Source organism: Lonchura striata, chromosome 22 (genome assembly GCF_046129695.1).
Source record: "Lonchura striata isolate bLonStr1 chromosome 22, bLonStr1.mat, whole genome shotgun sequence".
Classification (NCBI taxonomy): domain Eukaryota; kingdom Metazoa; phylum Chordata; class Aves; order Passeriformes; family Estrildidae; genus Lonchura; species Lonchura striata.
The window spans coordinates 758,540-780,777 of NC_134624.1; the positions used below are offsets into that span (position 1 = coordinate 758,540).

Consider the following 22,238-nt stretch of genomic DNA (forward strand, 5'->3'; position numbering starts at 1 on the left):
TTGGCTTTTGCCTCGGTGTCTCTGGCACCCTGGCAGGCAGTGACTTCTGCTGTAGGCTCCTGCCTGCTCTCCTGAGGCAGTGAGGTGCCTGCCCAGCTGGCTGCTGTACTCCGGAGAACAGAATTGGAGTCTGTTTCTTTATTAGAGACATGCTGCCAGAAGCCAGAGAGTTCACATCTGACTCAGAACTTCCCCAAAGTTTGAGGACATGCAGATCATCTCTCCAACCCCCCATCTCAAATCCATATCCAGTGCAATCTGGATCCTGTCCCAGCAAGTCGAGTTTTTTGGGAAATCTCTTAACTCAGACTTGAACTAACAAATAATGAATATCTCTCCAGATTGGTCCACTCAACAGCCACTGGTTTCTAATGGGTGTAAAGCACTAGCAGGAGACAAGACCATCTTCACTCTGCTACATTTGCCCTTTCTATTCTCTTACCTTTGAGTAGGTTTTTCCGCCCTTCAGCTCCTATATTGGGAAACAAAACAAAACAGGAAAAGCAGCTATTAGATGTGCTGGGGCAACAGGGGGAAAGTCATTACTCAGTCCTGGAATCTGCTCTCAGGATTCAAAAGCCTCTCTCTCAAGGGTTACCACCACCTTGGTCGCTCCCATCCTCCATCAAGGACTCTTGGAGAGAGAGGCTCTGTTCCAGCATATCCTGCCCCAAACAATTTTTTCTTCCCACCACAATCCCCACAATTTTTCTTGCTCCCAAAAAGCAGCCAATAACCAGCTGCCAGTACGCCACTGGTGGTGCTACCTGCCAGAAGCAAAGCTGGGTGCTCACCTTCCGGACAGACACTCGGCAGATGCAGGGGTCCAGGAGCCCTGTGGCAGGGTTGGCACTCATTTTACACACAAAGGTGAATTTCTTCTTCCAGCGGACACAGTTTTCCTGAACTTCCTCTCTATGAGAATGGAAAAAAAAAAAATCAAATAAAGGTACAAAGCCAAATCAAGACCAGCTATTAAGTATATTTTTTAATGACTGGCATCCTAGCCCATAAAGATCCTCTGCAACAGCTTGGTTCACCTGAAACTGAACCACATAAAGGTGTTAAGTTAGCATCAATCTTTTCCTAGTCAATACAGGTAAAATCCACCCAGGTTACAGGAATACTAATCACCTCATCAACAGAATTTGTCTTTAAAACTCTCACATTTCCTGCTCAGCCGGTTTAGCCCATTCACTGTCCGGCCTATATGGAGGAAATCTCCATACCCAAACTGGGCTGAAGGTTCAGAAGCTTATCTCCCTCCAGCATGTCTGTTTGTACAGCCTCTGCACAGCAAAGTGCTCTGTGTCCTGGCTGGCCTGTCCTTCCCTGCTCCTCGGGCTGGGACTAAGCCAGTGAGGATGGCCAGCTTGAAGGAGGACAAAAGCACATGTGGAAATGCTCCTGGTGCAAGCAGACAGGGTCACACCAGGCAAACACTGCACTTCAAATCCTGCAGGGGTTCAGCCAGGGAAGAGGTGGTTTTGCTTGCACAGCTTCTGAGCAGACCATCCTGATCTCCAGGGTGAGTGGGGAAGCACATGGCTCTGGCATAGCCTGAGCCTGCAGGAGGAAGAGAAGAACCTTCCTGAGTGCAGGAATCACTTCAGGTATCGATCTGTCTTCTGCACAGCCCTCAGGGGAAGCTGGATTTTACCTTTCCAAGGAAGCTGGTTCAAAGGAGCCTGGAAACAAGGTGTGTGGGTGCTTCCACGGGGCTCTGGTTTCCTACTGAGCCTCTACAGGACCTGATCCATTTATGGCTCAGAGCCTGGCCCTCATCCAGCTCACTTCTCAAAGTAATGAGGCTGGGGAGGAAGGGAAGGCACTGCTGACAGCTGTGAGCAAGCAAGTCTGACTCTTATCTCTCCTCCTAGCACAGGACAAAGGTGCAAGAGCAGCTGATAAACTGTTTGCTTTAGCAGGGAAAGGGAGGCTGCCCACCATCTGACCCAAGCATGGTGTAAGCCAAAGGGCCTGGTGGCAAAGGGGAGAGTGATCAGCTTTGGCAGTGTCTCCACTCCTTCTGGGAAGGAAGGGGAAGAAGCTGTAGCTCACATTCCATTAGGGCAACCTCGAGGTGAGCCCAATGGGACAGATCCAGGGATTCAATCCTGAGCCAGGAGGTCCCTGCTGGTCCTCCAAGACATTACGTGGGACCAAATGTGCCAGCCAAGGCAGACACAGAAAACAGAAAAGGAGTAGCTGACAAAAAACTGAAACCTGTAATCCTCTGTAATGCAGATAAAGGCTGATCATCCCTGTTTAAAACAAGAGAAAACAGAAGGCAACAATTCCTTCAAGGTAGAAAACTTAAATTCCTTCCAGACAGAACTCAGGCTCGCTATTGAAGTCAGAAAAAGTGAGACATCTAAGTGCCAAAAATACCTTTGAATCCGGGATTATTAATTCAAGATGAGATCTGGTTCTCATTACTCCACTCAACTCACCCCAGCTCTCTCAGACAGGAGGAAGAAACATATCCAGAGGGATTAAAAAGGTTTTGCCTATAATAAAATATTCACCATGCCAGCCAAATTAGACATGTTACATTTCAAATATGTGTGCCTTAAACCTGCCTCAATAATAAGCATCCTAAATGACCTAAAGGAAGGAAAAACTCAAGATACAGATGAGAAAATGTATATAACAGAATGGAAAACCACCTGTGAACACATGCTTCAGAAACACAAGGAAGGTAAAGGGGGATGCAGGAAACACTGAATATTTTAGCAGCATTAGTCACCTTTGGAAAGGAAGTGCTATTTTCTAGAAAGCAAGGCTAATGCTAAAGCTACTACTGACACCAGAGCTCCAAGTGAATGCTGGAAGGCAGCTCCAAGTGAAAGATGTTCAGTCAGACAGCAGCACGCTGAAGCACACTTTGTTCCCAGCCCTGAGCAAAGCTCCAGCTCCTGCCAGACAAGAGCATTCATGGGACTGAGCTCCAGCTCCCAGAGCACATGCCTGGCTCCCACAGCTGCAGGATCATCAGTGCCATCAAGAGCTGCTCCAGCATGCGAGTTTCCTTACTCAGGAGTTCTTGCTGGTTTTACAAAGCAGCCATGATTAAGCATTTGCTGGATGCTGCTAAGTCCAATGAAGGCTAATTACTTCAAAACGTGGTAAAAAGTACTGATTAGCAATACAGAGCTCCATAGCTAATTTGCCTTTAGCCTAAGCTACTCTAACAGACATTCTGCTTCTTATTAAGGATGTACATTGGCTTTCCAGAACTGCTGTAGATACCACACAGTGCAAGGGATTAGGAAAAGGATTTGGGGGTGTTATGTTACCCACAGCACTGTGATCATGAACCTCAGCTGCAGGTGCACACACAGCTTAGGGGTTTTGTGCCTTTGGAACAATCTGCACAGGGCAAGAAGGAGTTTATAAGACAAAATCCAGAGCTGCTTTCCAGTCACAAGTTTCACAATCATTCAAGAATGAATTTCAACAATTTTTTGGGTGTTTTTTTTTTTTTTGTTTTAAAGGGTGGGGGCTGGGTCTGTATCATTAGACAGGCAAGCAACAGCTCTATTGTTTCAAACTGAACTCTAAAAAAATTAGTTCCACATTTCCAAAAGATGGCATGTGGAGGAGCAATGGGCTTTGCCTATCCATCTCCCTTCAAGCTATCGTTAGGCTGGTAATTAGAGAACATTAAAAAAGGGACAAGAAAAAAAAAGAGAACTCAGATGATGAGCAGTTTTGTATTTAGCCCTGGAATATTCTCTGATGTACAATTATGAACCATCATACAGAAACAAAAAAACACCCAAGAAGCCTGGTGAGGGCTGCACTGAGAGAAGTCTTCTTTCATCCTAATCACAAGGCAACTAAAAGTAAAGCAGAAACTAACAGTTTAAAACCAGAAGTGTCTAATTTTAAGTTTCACTCTTTATTTGGAGAACCAGAAATAGTTCACACCAATGGCAGGTCTAGGTGCCAATGCAACGGGTCTTCAGAAGTTTTATTTTAAAAAAGCTATCTGTTTCATTTTGCAAAAAGATTCCCAGAAGGTTGAATCCCTGCCAAGCTAAGCTTTGCCCTCTTCTGACTTCAGACTTATTCAAAGCTGTGTAATTACTCCTTCCAGACCTAAATATACCTCCTCAGAATAAACCAGTGCAATCCTGTGGCAGCTTTTGTGAAAAGTGGAGTTTTAAAAAGAGCTTTGTGAGGTTTTCTAATCCTGGAGCTGCTCATATACTTCTAGCTTGAGGAAGAGCTTTTTGCATCCCTCATCCATCATCCTACATTTCAAGAGAAGATTTACCAGAAAAAGAGCACCTAGAAGATGCTTCACCATAGCATGGTGAGAATTCAAATAATGGGAACGATACACAGCAAGGCCTACTGCTTTACCTGCTTTTGGAGAGGCAGCAGTGAACTCAGGGAAGCCTCCAAGGCCACTTTGGGTTGAGATCTCACACACAGCTCTGGAGACAGGCAGAAAAATGCACAACAAAGAGACCTTAAAGAAGAGATGTTTCCCAGCTGTGGTTTAAGTGCCATGGACAGACTAGCACTGTTACAGAAAGCTACAAGGGTCACTCCAAATTCAAGTTGGTAAAGCAAACACTTACAGAAAAAGGCCACATATACAACCCATGCTATCTTGGGCTACTGTGAAACCTCTCTCCCACATGAAAACCCAGCTAATGAAACACTAGAGCAGAGATTAAAACTTCTATTTACAGACTCAGAGCTGAGTTGTGGGTATCAACCTTCCAACACGCCACCCGCTGAAACACTTTAGCCTTGCTGAAGCATTTAGAAAAGCAGATGTTTCACTCTTGCTTTATGGCAGTTGTCACACATAAGACAGTGTCATAAAAAGGCCACAGCCTTACTGGAAGGGCTGCAGCAACAAAAAATAGCTTTTAATGTCAAACCTTTCACTAGAGCAGTATGTCTCAGTCTGATGTTTCATGCATAGGCAAATGTGGGAAAACCTCAGGCTAAATGGGACAGTACAGAGATAAGCACACACACAAAGAGCTTCTTATTCAGATTTACCCCTCCTCGTTACACAGAGGGGAAGGGTAAGCTTTCCTATTTCTGATGCTCAGTCCACATGCTCACTGTCCCCCCTCTGAGATGTGGATCTGTGTCAGAGCCTTCAAGCAGAACTAATCCCCCCCTCAGCAGACCTAGTCCTCTGCACCCTCCTCCTCCCTGGCTCACCGCTGCAGCAGGAGCAGCAGCATCTTATCTGATAAGGCACAGGAGAGATAATACCATTTTAAAGAGGCTGCCAAGCCAACTCCCAGCTCAGATTCTTTTAAGTGCAGTAAAAAACAGCCCTTCAAAGGGCCCTGACATACACGCCAGCAGTGGGTCTTTTAGGGAGTAAGGGAACACAATCCCTGCAATGCAGGTACAATCCAATCCCCTCAATCACAGAGAAAGAAAAGATCATGTTATTTCAGCATCTTCAACACCATTTCTTTACACAGCTCTGCTTTTATCTGCAGAGACACAGTTAAAACAGTCCCATCTAATCCCCAGCCCTTCCAAAGGCTGAATTAGAGCAGAATTTCTGACACTTTTGTAGCTTGGAAAAGCCTGGAACAATCCTGCATTTTGCTCCAGAGAAGACAGTTACTATTTTAACTAGGTTATCTAGTGCAAAGCTGTAGGAAAGACCTTTGGTAAATGCAAAGAAAACCCCCTGAAAAGCCTGTTTTAAAACTGACTTTCTAGGATGCTCAGGAACTAGAACACCCCGGCTTTCACACCAAAATATACCCCATCCTACTAACACAGCAGGTCCTGCTACAAACAATGCCTAATCACCACCTATAAAACACAGGAATTACAAAAGTGGGTGAACATAAATATATAATATAAAGCAAGCCCTCATTTAACCATTAGCTGGTTTAGAGTTACAAGCCAGAACCTGCAGGTCTCTCCAAATAATGGGCTTAGGACAGGGCACTTCACGGCAGTACACACGTTATTAAAGAAAAATGCAGCTCTGAGGCTTTGCCATCCTGATGCCTGGCAAGGAAAAGGAGAGGAATCCATAGGAGCAGGATGCCCTGTGGGCAGACACCACAGGAACGGGTCACATCAGTGAAGCTTAGGGCAGTCACCACCTGCTTAATTTTGTTGTCAAGCTCATGGAGGCCAAACACAGGTAAGAAAGCAGAAGCATACACTGTGTAGCAATAGGTGCTGGGAAGCCCAGTGGAAGCTTCTCATTCCTGTCACATGCCAGGAATGAGAAGTGACACACCATATCCCCTGGGGAACACCTTACAGAATCATTAAAACCAGCTGGATACACAGTGTATGAAATCCTAGTTTAACCTGGAGGTGGACATACGCTTTACAAGTTTACACAGAGGGACTGTGCCTTCCCTGAGCAGAAGCATGCAAGGGCTGCAGGAACTCCCAACAATAAAGTTACTCTGCTGTGCCTGAGCTTACATCACTGGCCAGGACAACTGCCAACCCAAGGAACTGGACATCTCCCCCTCTGCAAACAACCCCGTATTCTCCAGCTGACAAGTGCTGGTTGTTGTTCAGTAGACATGAGCAGTTATGATGGAAAAATGGCTCAGAGACAGATGATGCAGACTGTGTTACTGAGAGAACTAAGCAAGCCTTTGTCATTTGAAACAAGTCTTATTTGGATGTTTCACTGCAAGTGTTTTAAACAAGGGTTCAGCAGTAAGGTCACTACATCTACCAACCTACTCACAAAATGAACTTTTGAACTCCCAGCAAACCCATTCCAATGGCCCACGGTGAAGAAGGACACCTACACTCTTCTCCCTTGTGGCATCAGCTTACACCTGTTCAGTTTTCCAATTGCACCAGAGCAGTGAGATGTAAAGGCTCCTTAAATGCTAAATGTGTACACCAATGCTTCTAGAATGAACCAATCACACAGCCCAGCATTTTTGAGGGAGAACAAGGCAAGATCCAAAACTTCTGCAGAGCTTCACCTGCTGTCTCAGCTCTACCTCACAGCAGGAGATGGACATACATCCACTTCTGCTGTTCACTGGCAGCTGGGGAGTGGGGAGGAGTGAACAGGGAAGGAAGAGTAGGGGAAAGTCAGCTCAGGAAACCAGATTCCACTTACACAGTTAAGAGCACAGGCTGCTTAATCCTTACTTGACTGGACATAAGACAAATACAGGAAAAAGGATTAATAGCAAATGTACAGGAAAAAAAACAAAAACACTAATGGAAGAAACTCCAGCCGCAACTGAGAAACCAAGGTAAGGAACAGTCAAGGCAGCTTCACTGGGGGTCAGGGGACAATAATGACAGCACTGAGTATGTGAAAGGCTGCTAAGGAAAGAACTGGAGCAAAAACAATAAGGCAAGCATGAAATAAAAACAGCATTCAAAGAATGATTTAGATATTGTCCTTAGGAGTAAGCTGGTATCTAGCAGGCAAGGGATTGACTTTTTACGGCTTTAACCTTATTTCCAGAAAAAGCCTATTTCTGTAAAGTACATCTTCGGAGCTGTGTGCTACAGTTTTCTCCAAGGCAGTGATCAATCTTGATGAAGGTCCACCAGCACAAGGCAGGGAGTGATAATCCCTCCTGGAGAATGGAGGTGTCAGCCAGTCAATCACCAGAACAAAACCCTCTAGCATCAACACTCCTGGTTGTGTATTAACAGCTTCTTTGAAAGTAATTTAGTTATGTCTGCACTGCAGTCACATGAACCCAGACATGTGTCTTTTGGAAGTGACAGACATGAAATGCTGCACCTCATGCACTATGTCCCATAGGCAAGAGCTTTCCAGTGCAATTCATCCCATGTACTCCACATCACTGCACTAGGTAGCCAGGCCCTCCAGTACATTCAGGGCTTCTCAAACCACTGGGAGTTATTCTAGCAGAAATACTTCCAATCGTTCCTTGTATCTATATCTTAAAACCATTAAGCTCCTCCTAACATGAATTATGTTAAAAATACCATAAGAAATGAAACAATGGAGGTTATTAAAAAAATCACATGCAGCTGGTGACCAAACACTACAGGAGAAGCTGCATAAGGAAACAAAAATTACGCCATATGGAGAAAGTAACTCACAGAAAAATGACCCTTTAGAACTTGAGCTATAGAACAAGTCAGATAAGTTTTGGAAGGGTAAGCAAGGGTGGAGCAGGGAGAAGGCATGGAGAAATAATTCTAACAGACTTGGCTGCAAGCAGCAAGGGATGGGTACACGGCACTTTAAAGATGGGACGTGCCCAGCAGAGCCACTCTGCTTCGAAGTATTTCTAATTTACGTTCTGTCATCTGGAAGCAAAGAAGAAAAGCTGGACATCGGGAAAACAAATCCAAGAAGGGAGTGTAACAGTAAATGCTGTGCAATCTATTGTTACACACTGTGCTGAAGGCAGACCAACCCAGAGCAAGACACATCCAAGGACTTCTTGCCACATCTACAGAGCACGAGCTCTTTCTGGTCTGAGGCCAGGGATGTGTGCCAGGAGCAAAAACATCACAAGCAAAGAACTACCAAACTCCTAAGTGTAAAGAAAGGAATAACTGGATAGATGACTCAGTTACTAACACACAAGTCGGTAATAACGTACGTATTGAATGTTGAAAGACGCATTTGCTTTTTTGAACTCTCATCAGGCACTGAGTCACCACACCAACTCATACTTCCATTGTTCCGATAGACTGTGTTGGAGCTGGGCTAGCCAAGAGTGAGCCATGTGCCAGGCTGCCAAGCCCACCACCAGTGTTTTCCTCCCATAAGCAAATCCACAAGGATTTAACTTTCAGAAAAAAACAGAGCAGGTTTCTGCCCTGCAAATTGCACTTGAGTCTGCTCAGGTCAGCCACCAGCTCCCACACTCAGGGTTTTGTATGCCAGTGATCCCTTCACCAGCCTGGCTCACATGTGTTGTTCCTATTCTTTGTGCTACCTTGCAGTTCACATCCACCACGCTTGGAAGAACAAACTCTGGGCCTAAATACCTCTTAGATCTAATATTCCACAACTACAACCACTGAACAGTCAAATCTGCATAAAACAGGCATGAGGACAACTTAACTAAGTTACCTCTTATGAACTCAAACCTACACCTCCCGTCCAGCCAGCTAGGCTTACAAGGGGATGAAAAAACCCAAGCTGAGAGAATTTCCTCTTACTGGGGGTAGAAGGCACAGAAGAAGGGGGTGTTCAGGCTCATTACCAATGACTGTATAGTAAACCCCACAAAAATTAAAATAGGGTGAAAAAATCCCAACTCCTCCAGGGCCTGTTGGCCCCTTGGTCAAATCACAATTCAAATCTCCCCTGTGGTTCTAACAGATCGAGGAACTAAAGCTTCAGAAGGTCTCAAAGACTTCAGAAAAGCTCTTCAGTTTGCTCTGTACAGATGCTTACAAGACTAAGATAGAATAATACAGTAAATTTCTGAGCTAATATGTGTTTCTGTATCACAACGTGGCTTTTCTCAAAAGCCTTTTCACTTTTGGCAGACCACAGATATAAAAAGAAGATTCGCTGATTATCCATTGCTGTTGTATATTTATAAACTTTCTTCATCCACTAAGTGTTAGCTGTTATTCTGAGAGATTCCAGATTTGGATTTTGCTGACTAAATTTAAACTCCCAGTGAAGAAAGACAGCAATGTAAACTCCACCAAGGAGAACTCTAATGATGTGCTCACTTCACAGGGCACAAGACATGGCTACAAACCTGTATTGTAAGAAAGCTAGCTTTGAACACAAGGTGATCTTATGAAGAAAAAGCCACTTATAAAGAAAAAAAGCTACCTTTCGAAACAAAAAAAAATCAACACTTGACTCCAAATATGAGAAAAATCCAGACTTGGGTCAATTCAATAGGTCAAGGATTTGCTGGGATAGTAAAACTGGCAAATGAAAACCCAGAAGGGAATCAACACAAGTGATGTGTAGAGACAAATGTTTTGCCTTCAAGGCAGGTTTAGGGCACGTGAAGACATAATGATGCCAGAATAGTTAAGTGACTTTTTTTGCCAATATCAACCCTGCTTCAACTGGGGAGTTTGCCAATGTAGCTGTACCAGAGAGGTCTTTATAGTGCAAATTAACCTGCACATGAGGCCAAGTTAATTTCTGGAATAATTTCTTTAATATCATATGATGTAACATCACTGCAATTTGGCTTGAACATGCTAAAGAGTCTCTCAGTAAATAAGCTGCCTCAAGTCAACCCTGGTGCTAAAAGTAGGTTTAGTTACCCAAGAGGTAACACCCAACCATGTTCAGACGTGTTTCCCTATGAGCCTATGAGTAATTTCTATAGAGTACACATTTACTCAAAACAAACACAATAGCCCAGGAGAAGGGCTGCTGTTAACAGCAGCTCTTTCATTCCAGGATCAACACAGGTGTTTTGTGATGGCTCCTTTCTAGAGGCACCACTCAGCAGAACAAACCAGGTGACCAGTTTTATGGACAAGGTTCAAGCATGTTTTCCCTGAACCTCTGTCCCCTCCATCAATATCTATCACTGCTGGTGTTTATCAGTAAAAAGGGCACTCGGCAGGAGAGGTTTGCAAATGAGAAGAGGCTGCTGAGTAAAGCTTGTTGACCCTGACTCAACACTGTACTAGTGGTGATGGGCTGGGACTCCTAACTCAGCCTCTCCCATCTCTCCCTTCCCTTCTGCCCCAGTTTCAGTGTCAGAGCTAGCAAGGAGATAAAAGGGTCTAAGACACAGCAGTTAGAGCTGATTTCTCTCCTCTGGAGCCAGAGCTGCAGACAAACACAATTCTCTAAGAACAGCCAATATCTCATGGTGCCACTTGTCCTAATGAGAGAAAGGTAATTTCATATATTACATCTTGTTTAAAAGCAGAATATGAGGGAGCTCTGCATTTAGTGCCAGCAGCAAGTGCTGGTTAAGACTTTGGAAGATGTCAGCACAGGATCCCACTGCAGGAGCAGGTTTCTGAGGATCAGTAAGTCTTTACCTCCTCTGTGGCTGTTACCACAAGCTGCATTCAGGCATGCTCCCTGGATTCTCCCCTGCTGACAGCAAATGACATTGGAGATGTACTGCATCACTTCTGGAGGGAAAACAACAGGCAGGTTTGTTTTGAGAGAGCAGATGCACTTGCACTTATGGCAGGAAAAGTCATCACTATAAATCTACATCAGAAATGGACCTTAAAGAGAACAGGAGCCACAGTTATCATCAGCTACTCCCTATCCAGCACAAAAAGGGTGTTCAACAAAGCAGAAAGGCAGCAAAGGACAGCAACAGTGGTAGGAAATACACTCCTCCACAGCACAGTTTCCCTTGCAGCAAAGAGCACTGCAGGCTACTGAAGGTACAAACGAGCAGCACTGCGCTTGTTAGAATTTGACATTTATATAGATGCAGTATCCTGGTGTTACCAGAACAGGCCAGTGACAGAAGCCAGGGAAAGCTTTCCTGCAGAGGGGTTACTGCATAATTAATCTGTAACACAGGCAAGCAGACTACCTCTGCTCAGCTTTATTGCTTAGCCTGGAAGCAGGACGCTGCACTAGCCAGGGCTGACTGGTTCCAGCAAGGCTGCCTAAGTGCAAATGGGATTGCTTCATCTCTGAGCAATGGAGCATTAACAGCTCTGGAAAAACTGCTGAATTATAAATATCCTACTGGCCTCCCTCATATTCTCTGACATGCAGGCACAGCCTAAGCGAGGATGGGAAGAACAGCAGGAACTAGCAGGAGAAATAGGCATGATGGAAACAACTAAACTGGAAACCCTCTTCTCAACCTACACAGGTGCAAACAAAAGCCCACTGAACACCATGATGCCACACCCACCTCACCTTTGCTGTCTCAAGCACAGATAAAGCTTTAAAGTGTGATACAATGCCAGGTAAAAAAAAAAAAAAATCTCTATGCCAGGGTTTTTTCCAGAGAAGTGCTTCCTTCCTTCTCTCCTGGCCATCTGCATTTTTATTCTGATGAACAATATTATCCCTTAAAGACTGGAAACAGAAGTGACCAGACAGAGAACAAGACAACCCAACCACATGACCTCTGTAGGTCTCTAAAGCTGCATTGCTAATTAGTGCTGCAGCTTTCTAGCCCTTCCAGGACAGTAAATCCACAGACTCTTTTCTTTCCTTCCTCGTAAACACTCACAGTGCTTTCAGGCTGAACAGACAGAGTTCATTTCTTATTTAAAGTACAGCATACAGCAGTGAAGGTATTTTTAGCTTACTCCTATCTCCTACTACAACATGGGACCTCCTTCAAGGCCTCCTCCCACCAATGAGGTAGGATAAGTCTGGCCAAAGGAAAGGCATAATCCTGCTCTCCTGCCAGCTCAGCTACTCGCTCTCCGCAGGGAGTGTGACCTCTATAAATGCTACTGCTTATGTGGAACATACTGTCTCTTCTACACCTGCCTCCTCCCAATCCTTTCATCGCTATGTGCTTCCTCTTCATTGTCTTCCTCACCCTCATAACTCCACCCCAGCTCCTTGGCCTTATCCACTGAGCTACAGGGGTGACCCATGTGAAGCACGTGACAATGACACCCACGACAATCAGCGATTTCTAATCGTGCACAACAATTCCCTTTCTTGCTCATCAGATTAAAAATACACCAAACAAGAAGGCTGTTCATGCAGTGAACACTGGCACAACTGTTTGTCTAGTGGGAAGTGCCTTTCAAACCCAGGCACTAAAATGAGATGCCGAGTCCCACTGTATGGTACCAGAGGGATGATGATGCCAAGTCTGGAGTTACAACAGCGACGTGCATCGTGTCTCCCAGCAAGTGCACTTGGCACAATATGAATAAACTGCAAGAGGAAAAAAATAAAGTCTTTCACCCTGCAGGGCAAGCAGCTGGTACTGGGGTGGGCTGACACATCCTGAAATAACACCTGAAATTATCACCTTTACAGCACAGATTACTGACACAACTTCACGGGATGCTACAGAAGAAATGTGCAGATCCAAATGTTGGTCCAGGGAACTTCTAAAAGATTCCTAATTATTAATCAATAACCCAGCTATGAAATAATTCCTGAGCCATTTCAGAGTAGGCTGCAAGCAGAGTGAAGAGCTGGCAGCCCACAGAGGATGCAGAACATATCCTGTTTGAAGAAGGGAGGTCACACACAGAGCCACATCCGCCTGTCCTCGCACGGATGAGGCCTCACAGAGCCACACACACAGGTGGGTGCTGCAGGGTTCACCATCCCACACTGCCAGGCCTGAAGTGAGGGAGGTTTGTGATCTGAGAAGACATTGAGCTCTTTCGTAAAACATTACCAGATGTAGTTTCCTGCAATAAAATAATAATAAGAAATAAATCCATACCTGCCTCATTTATCTAGAAACTGGTAACAGAACAACTTGCCACTGGCAACTCATGGCCTATTAAAATACCAACCACTGAGCAGAGAGACTACAGGCTGCCAAAGGCATGCATGAACTCCTCAGAAATTCAGCTACAAAGCTAGAGCCAACCTAATGGCAGCTCAAAAGCACAAAGAATAAAGATACTGGAAGCCCTTTAGGTTTTTCCCTGTATTTCAGGAATAAACATATGTCTTAAAGGAACAGGGCCACTCTCACCTACCTTCCCTGATTCTCAGGAAGAACTGATGGTATTGTCACCCTGCAAATTAAGTGGGCCACAGAGCCCTGGTTTCCCAGCAGAACATTAATTTTCAATGAGTAATTTTTCTGAGCCAAAGGCTGCTTAAGTCACACAGATAAGGCTGTTGCTAAGAGTCAGCTGTCAAAGCAATGCCAGCTCAGAATCAGCGATGAGGGGGAAGTTTGAAAGCCGCCGGTATTTACTGATGCTGTACACACAGCGTATCGCTTACAGCGCTTCAGATCGCAGCTTCTGGTCAGCAGAGCAGCCTCTGCCTGAGCCACAGCAGGCAGGACAGAGCCAGGCCATGGGCAGAGACTGTTCTTTACTTGGCAGGATACAACCCCCGTGGCAGGAAGGTTTTAATGTAATTCTGCCAGTCTTGTGACAGGCTTTGACACAGTGACAGGAAGAGGCAAGTACGGCACAAAGCAAATGAACCCGCTCCAAAGCATCTGTCAGACCCTGCAGGTGTAGCAACCAGAGGCTAAAAAAGGTGACAGAAGTGCTCTGCAAACTCAAAGCACAACCTAAGATGGTTTGTGCTAGGGACCTTGTGGTGCTCCATCACTTCTGCAATTTTCCCAACACTCTCAAACTTGCAAGAGGTTAAACCTCATTCACTGCTTCTGCTCTCACAACTTGCACTTATATGTAGCTGCACTACTGGAATGAGCCCCCTTTTTGTATTCTCTGTATTTGTTTCAGAATGTAAGGCACTGCAGGTACTATGCTTGAATATTATCTTGAAATAGGTCATATTTTATTGCAAATCACTTCTAGAGACTGTATTCAAATCACTTCTCCATTAACACCCCCAGCCTATTCCTGAGGCTCTGCCAAGAAGGAAGGATGTTATGCGAAAATGCTCTGAAGCACGAAAACTAAGTCTATTGATCTGTATAATAGGAATATTCGTACATGTAGGGAAGGTCTGCATTTCCAGACACATTTACAACAAAATTACTTTTAAAATACATTAACACATCACATGCTCTAGCAGAGGATAGAGCCAAGCACACACTGTCCTAAAATATGGAACTGGGAGAACAGTTTAAAGTCACAATCAAGTTCCTTGCTCTACTAAACCATGACAATCCCACTGGAATCAAAAAACAGCACTCAGCAAGTGATCCCCTTTTCACTACAGCCAGTTTTCTTCTCTCTTGGGGACTCTAGAAGAAACTATTTAGTTACCTAACCTTTTTTTTTTTAAGGCAGACAGAAGTCAAGATGCAGATCTCAACCAGGCTGAACCTGTTTTTCAGTTTCTGATTAAACAAATAGCTAAGGATTTTCCAGTCTGAAAAAAGCTAAACACCATCAGCTTAATTACCTGAAGTGTCAGGCACAATGACTATTTATGTAAAGACAGTGAAGTAGTTGATTTCTAACTCCCACCACCAAGAGCTGCATTCTGGAGGTGGCACAACTTGCACATCCCATCAAAAAAATTTTTTGAATCAATCACCAGCCCTATGTTAGCAGGGCAATGCTTTCTCCTTTATTTGTGTCCTACAGTAGTGAATAAGTTGTGTTTTTCACTAAAGCATTACGATGCTTTTTATCCCACCAGCTGCCAAAAGCAAGTAGCTCATTTGTGCCTACATGATGATGACAGAGCCACACTTGCACAAAAGCTGACCTCAGTCCACAAGGAGCTGTCAGTGTGAGATGCCTTCCCAAATATCAGTGTTTCTTTGGTATTCTGGATGAAGCTTATACACCCCCAAAAAATAAATCAAGTCTGTAATGCAGGAAGTGGCCTTTCATACTGATTCAATTAGAAATTGCAAGGCTAAGAACATTGTGGGTTCAGGCTGCAGCACTGACATATTTGGAGGTCAGACCACCCCAACAGGGTCAGGTCTTCCCAGATTGAGCCCACATGCAAACAGGGCAGGGCTGCAGGAGACAAGCTACATTCATTGTTTCAAACTGCTGCAATGAGTGCCAGGATCAGAAAACCAAACTAAATGCTGCAGATGATGGAAAAATGCTTGGAAAAGCATGGTCTTGAAAAAAAAATACAGTCTGAGGTGCCTTCAGAAGACAGTCAGGAAGGTGGGAAATGCCCTCAAAGCTGTTCAACTCATGCAAAACAGTGTTTCCTCTAGAGTCAGACAGGGGCTTTCAGAATACAATCCCTTCCTTCAAATCCAGAAATACCAGAGTGAATCTGCTGGCAGGCTAACAGAACAATGGAGGATGAGGTGTCAGGAGCCTGTGAATAACACCTGGCTTTCCACTTCCTTCACACTGTGTGCCAGCAGTGCTCGCTGCCAACACAGAGCCAGAAATCACTCAGCACCAAGGCAAAGAGCATCTGGCTGTCACTCAACATGAACTGTAAGCAGAGAGGGGGAATTTAATTGAGTCTTCCTCTTCTGGGATACCCAAAGATGTACATGAACCTACCACATCAGCCTGTAGCTTTAGGCTCTCATTTGGATACACAAGCTCCTGCCTGTGCTGATCCATGGATGGGATGCCTCCTGATGAATTTATTGTCTCATCTCTCTAGGAACAAAGATGCACAACCCCCCAGAAAGCTTCAAACTGGTACAAAATGCAGCCGCCCACCTGCTCCACAAAAACGGTTGCCATGAATACATCCCTACTTCTCTGTGCCTGCTATTTTTAAACACACTTGGGAGGCAACTGAATTCACTGGTGGTTGTGCTATTTAAGTATCTGGATTAAAAATATTCAAGGAATATATTGGTACTTCTCAATATATTGGGAAATACAGCATTTGCCTGGCCTACACCTGGCTCAGATGCCTTTTCAAATGCCCAACTTCTGTAATCCAACTGCAAGGTGAAAAACCCAGAGACACAATAGATGCTTTTAACACAGAGTGTTAAACCTGTGTGTTTTATTCCTCAGAAGTCCCAGAACAACCTAAGGAAACTTTACGAAGGGAGAGGGAAGGACAAGCAAAAAGATATTTACAGCTGAAACTTTAGTCATTAGAATACCTATAGTTCAATGCAAAGCCTGAGCACAGGAAGACTGGAAATAAGAGTACCTGCCTGCAAGAAAATAATAATTTTTTAAAAACCCAAACAAAACAGAAAACCCAGGAGATGCAGATCCCCAAAGCTGAATGTGCTGACAGGACCTGAACCTTTTCCAGACATCCTTGAATTCCTAAGAGCATTTATTCTTAACACATTTCAGACAGGTTCCAGCCAAAAGTGTGAGCAGTCCAGGAATCACACTGGGCTCCCATCAGCCCAGTGTGGGTCCCACCAGACTGTGGCAGCTCTGTATGTGCAACCCAGGCTGAGCTGGACTTGGGACCAGGATAGACTGATGGGAGCCAGCAGTACAGGCTCTGCCTTGCTCACAGGTCAAAATGATCCCAGTGCCACCTGGAACTCGTTGGGAATATCATATTCCCACCTCCTGCCACAGACATGCATGAGGTGTCAAGTAAGCTTATTGTAAATAACCTGAAAAATTTGTCTCTGGAGGTTCCTGTGTAACAGTCCTCTTTCCACAAGACAACTACAGAAACTGATTTAACGTTTCCTGTGAAAAGCTCCTATACCTGCTTCCAACCTCAGTTTACAGACTCCAGGTGACAAGGGACACATTATTCAGATCAGCTCTCTGAAAACTCAGTCATGAAGAGCTACAGCTCAGCTCGATCACAGCCACCGACCTCCAAATGGCCCAGATCACAGAAGCCCAAATCAATTGCAGAGCAAACACCAGATTTTGGACATAAGCAGATCACAAGAGATTACCTTCCAGACATTACAACCTCAAACCAAATCAGTTTTGGAAGTGGTTGATTTCAGAGAAACAATCATAGATTCTAAGCAACTTACAGATTTCTAACAACATTTATACAGTATCTCCTTTCCTTTAATCTTTCCCAGTGAGTATCAAAAAGGTGATAGAAATGAAGAGATGAGCACAGAGCAAAACCAAGGCATGACCTGGGAGCCTCTCCACACAGTAACTCTTCTGGAAATTCATCCCTCCTGAAGTTTCTCTAACTGCAACAGGGAAAAATATTTGGAAAAGGTCAAATGACTCAATACCACTGAGACCCATAACTTTTCAAGCAGGAACAGGTTTCCATGTGCTTTCAGTTAGAGCACAGACAGGTTGGGGGAAAGGCGGGAAACCCCCAGTCCTCTTTGCCTTTGCTCGTTTCAGAGCTATGTATGTGTTACGTGTTTGGTTTTGAATTACAGTTGATTTTGCTGCTGGAACACATCTGCAACGCTGAGCAAACTACTGAACCCCAGCCAGCTCAGAAAACAACCCACACGGCTGGCAGCACCAGCAAATCCCAGGGACGGCTCCCAGGAGCTGCTTTCAGGGACAACAAGGAGAGAGAGATGGACATTTCTCTGCACAGACTTTTCCTGAGACACCCTCCAGTGCCACTTATTCTCTTATGACTCCAGGAAGTGGAAGGGTTAATTTCTTTCCAAGTTCACATACTGTTTGAATTCCTTAGATAAACTGCTTCCACCAAACCCAAGGATTTAGCCTCAGGGGAGAACACTAAGGAAAAGCTCTTTTGATAGATTTTCTTCAAAAGAGAAATTAATTCAAAGTCCATTTTTGGAGGTGTTCCACACCCTCGGCTTCTATGGACTTCAGATGAGGTTGCATTGTGCCTCTGGAAAAAAAAAAACCAAGCTTTGAGCACTGCCCTAACACTTCTGTTTGCAAGACAGAAATGTTTTATGCTTGCCCAATAAAATCTCTCCTGAAATGAGAAAGCTCAGTACACAGCAATACAAAGAGGAAAACCAGACCCAACCAGGCTTTAGTCCTGGGATAAAGCAGTTAACAGCTAGCACAAACGAATTCTGTACCTTTAAAACTGAGCAGTCACTTAGGAAAGTAAAAAAACAAGTTTGGAAAGCCACTGAAAGCTTCCTTCACATTTTGAAGCAGAAAGCAAGTCTGGGCTGTTGTGGAATTTGTGTTTGCATACTGTTGTGATAATCTGTGTGCATAGTTGGAAACAAAGCAAGTTTTTATTAGCAATTAGTAACAAGAGTGGGGTCAGACCTGCCTGAAGGAACCAGAGAAATGCCAACAGAGGATGGCAGAACTTTATAAGATGTGTAGCAGAACAATCCCAATGTGACATAGAAAACACTGCTGCTCTCAAGTGAGAAATGCAAGGGCATCAGTTCAAGGAGATAAACTGGGTCTTTAACACTGACAACTTTGACTCAAGGCAGCAGTTTTCCCTTGCACAGCAATTTGCAACACAAAACAAACTACTTCCACCCTTACCAAGAAGAGAAATTCAGTATCAAAGGGGGAGAGCAGAGTTGGGAAGGGTTGATTTGCTTAGACATAGTTTCCTAAAGAGTTGAGTTTCAAGTAAGGCATAAAGGCAATACAGAACAGGGTTTGAAACAGTCTGTGAGAACTTGGGCAAGGAGGAGGGGAAAAGAGAAGAGAGGATTTAATCCCCTTTCAGGGGAGTGACCTCTCGCTCTCTCCCCTCATCTCTGAAAAATTCAATCCAGCTCAAATCAGCCAACACCACCCAGGTCCAGAGCTCTCCAGCTACGTACTTCCCCTGCTCTGGAGAATGATATGGCATGTGGGGCCCTACAACAGAACTATTAAATTCCCATCAAGGGGTAAGCAAGTGGTTGCCATATGCTAAACCACTCAAAGGAAAAATAACCAGGGAAAGAAGCACAGCCAGGCAGCAAGTCTGCAGACAGGGTCTTACCTGCTAGATAAACTAGCAAAGTCTCCTCCATCTAGCAGCCTGATTTTGCAGAACAGAACCCCATTGACAAAGGGGACAGCAGTCAGCTCTTCTAGAGTAAAACTTGTCTGAAACTTGAATTTCTTCTTCTTCATCAGGAAAGCCATGGGCAAATTCAGCGAGGAAAGCTCAGGAATTCCAAACAAGATCAGGGAGAAGTGGCTCACAGCACAAACAGACAAGCAGAGGAAGGGCAGTCGTTCTGGGAGCACAGGCAGGGAGTAAATTCCAGTTCAGTTACGACGACGGCCCAGCTTCAAACGCACGATTCTCTTCTCTTTGGTGGTCGGATCTGGCTGTGGGATCATCGCCACGGCAGGCTTCAGGTGAGCAGGAAGAGGTCAGATTAAATCTCTGCAACATCTCCGAGGGAAACGGGAGGGAGGGAAGTTGGGTCTCAGCTCCAGACCAGCAGGAGCTGTCCCAGTTAGAGGCTGCAGTGCTCTGTCTTCAGCACAACCCCTCCTGAAAGCATCTCTTGTGAGAAGTCATCTCGAGTCCCTGGAGAGGCCTTAAGTCTGCAGGCAGCACATTCAAAGAGCTTCCAGTCTCTATCTCTTGTGCAACTCTGATACGGGTCTTTGGGTCAGCCTTTGGGAGGGAAATGAGTAAATTAGTTCCAGCCAGTCTTGGGCTCCTCCTCCTGCTCTAAAACCTGTTTGGATAGGTAATATTCAGTCCAGACTCATTCCAGTCTGAAGAGGTATGGCCCCAATTAGCCCAGCCCCAACATCCTCTTTCCCCTTTTTGCCTAGGGCAAGCTTCACTGTTGTCATTCCCCTTGTAATTTCTGTTTTGCAAAGCAGCTAATAAAAATTTGCTCTATTTTCAGTCATCATATTTAGAAGCAGTCTACAGCGCAAGATCATTCTAACACACAGTCTAATAAGAGGAAGGAAAATCCATCTCAAGAAATTAAAGATATGTTTCTGTCCTGCGTTTCCAACCAGCCCTAAGTGTTAGCACCTGTATCTTATAAATGGAGAAAGCAGCAGAGAGGGAAAAAAACAAGCAGCCTGCTCCAGATTACACAGCATAACAACCGAATCAGGTCATCTGGCTGTCCAATGGCCAGTCCCACCGGGAATGCTGCCTTCCCCCGGCACCGGCTCTGCACAGAGCTGTGCCCTGCTCGGTTCAGATCTGGGGCTGCAGACAGCGATTTCGTTACACATTTACAAAACACCTAAACCACGGAGGCAGGAGCTGATTAGCATCTCAAAAGGACAAGGTTATGAACACCGGGCAGTAAACAATCCCCACCGATTCTAGGAGCTGCCTGTGTGGGTGATTAAAGACCCTCTCCTGCCCGGTGGCTGCAGGAGAACCCGGCTGGCTCTGCCAGGGCCCGGGCACCTCCACGGGGTTCTGCTGTCCTGCAGACACCTCGGAGCAGAGTGGGGGACGACAGGTCAATGCTCCACACCACGAGTAGTACCTGTCCCTGTGCCGAGCTGCTGCCAGGGCTCAGCCTTGGCTACTGTGAGGTCACAGCCTGTCCCCTGGCACTCCAGGGTCATGCACTGAATGGTATTGAGGACCCAGCTCCCTGCCCGAGCTGGGCACTGAGCTGTGCCCAGGTCCCAGCCGAGCACTGAGCTGTGCCCAGGTCCCAGCCGAGCACTGAGCTGTGCCCAGGTCCCAGCTCTCTGTCCAGGCTGTGCACTGAGCTGTGCCCAGGTCCCAGCTCTCTGTCCCAGCCGAGCACTGAGCTGTGCCCAGGTCCCAGCCGGGCACTGAGCTGTGCCCAGGTCCCAGCTCTCTGTCCAGGCTGTGCACTGAGCTGTGCCCAGGTCCCAGCTCTCTGTCCCAGCCGGGCACTGAGCTGTGCCCAGGTCCCAGCCGGGCACTGAGCTGTGCCCAGGTCCCAGCCGGGCACTGAGCTGTGCCCAGGTCCCAGCCGGGCACTGAGCTGTGCCCAGGTCCCAGCTCTCTGTCCAGGCTGTGCACTGAGCTGTGCCCAGGTCCCAGCTCTCTGTCCAGGCTGTGCACTGAGCTCTGCCCAGGTCCCAGCCGGGCACGGAGCTGTGCCCAGGTCCCAGCCGGGCACTGAGCTCTGCCCAGGTCCCAGCTCTCTGTCCAAGCTGTGCACTGAGCTGTGCCGAGATCTTAGTCCACCTCTTGGCCCTCTGAACCCCCGGCTGCCCCGCAGCCCAGCCCCAGGGACCAAGCACCGAGCCATGCCCGGGCCGCAGCCCAGCTCCGGCCCCACAGCCCGCGCACCGAGCTGCAGCCGGGCTCAGCACTCTCCCAGCCCGTGCACCGAGCTGCAGCGCGATCTCACCCCTCTCCCGGCCCCCCATCACCAGCTGCCTTACGGAAGGTCTCAGCCCGCTTCCCAGCGCCCTCCACTGACCTGCGGCGCGGTCCCGGCGCGGTGCCTGCCCGGCCCTGCCCGCTCCTCCAGCCCGCTCCTCGCACGGCGGCCGCCGCTCCCCGACACGGCCGCCTCTGCCCGCACTACGCCAACTGCGGCCGCTACGCCGATAGCGCAGCCGGTACGTGGGCAGCGCGCGGGGAGAGCGGCGCTGCCGCGCTTCGGGAATACCGACAGCGCGTAACACCCGCCCTCCCCCGAGACGAGAAAACGCGAGCGGCGCCGTCCGATTGGATAGCAGCAAGGAGGCGGGCTGAGCGGTGCGAGGCAGTGATTGGTTGATCCTGCACGGGGCGGGGAAGAGAGCGCGGGGATTGGAGGAGAGAGCTGTCGGTTTGGACAAGCCCCGCCCCCTGGCTGAGGGGCTGGGCGGGAAGCGGGGTCAGCGGTGTCCCCTCAGCGGGACTCGGGCCGCTGGGCTTGGAGCCCCTCTGCAGGCTGAGCTGGTCCAGCTGGCACGGGAGCTGAGCGGATGGTAGGGGCCTGCCGCTGGGGTGT

General features: G+C 46.5%; 1 protein-coding gene across 2 annotated transcripts in view; it reads right to left on the reverse strand.

The window, feature by feature from the left end:
- EEIG1 (estrogen-induced osteoclastogenesis regulator 1) overlaps nucleotides 1-21,911 on the reverse strand; it is a 37,374-nt gene extending 15,463 nt beyond the window's left edge. The window contains exons 1-4 of one of the 2 annotated variants that reach the window (XM_021551353.3): nucleotides 21,720-21,911; nucleotides 19,325-19,954; nucleotides 795-915; nucleotides 443-472 (exon numbers count right to left, since the gene is read on the reverse strand). In XM_021551353.3, the coding sequence (XP_021407028.1) occupies nucleotides 443-472; nucleotides 795-915; nucleotides 19,325-19,470 (297 nt within the window). In that variant the 5' untranslated portion in view covers nucleotides 19,471-19,954; nucleotides 21,720-21,911. Of the gene's footprint in view, nucleotides 1-442; nucleotides 473-794; nucleotides 916-19,324; nucleotides 20,019-21,719 lie in introns of both variants that reach the window. The other variant, XM_021551354.3, reaches the window with a different exon arrangement.
- Nucleotides 21,912-22,238: the final 327 nt, after the last annotated feature.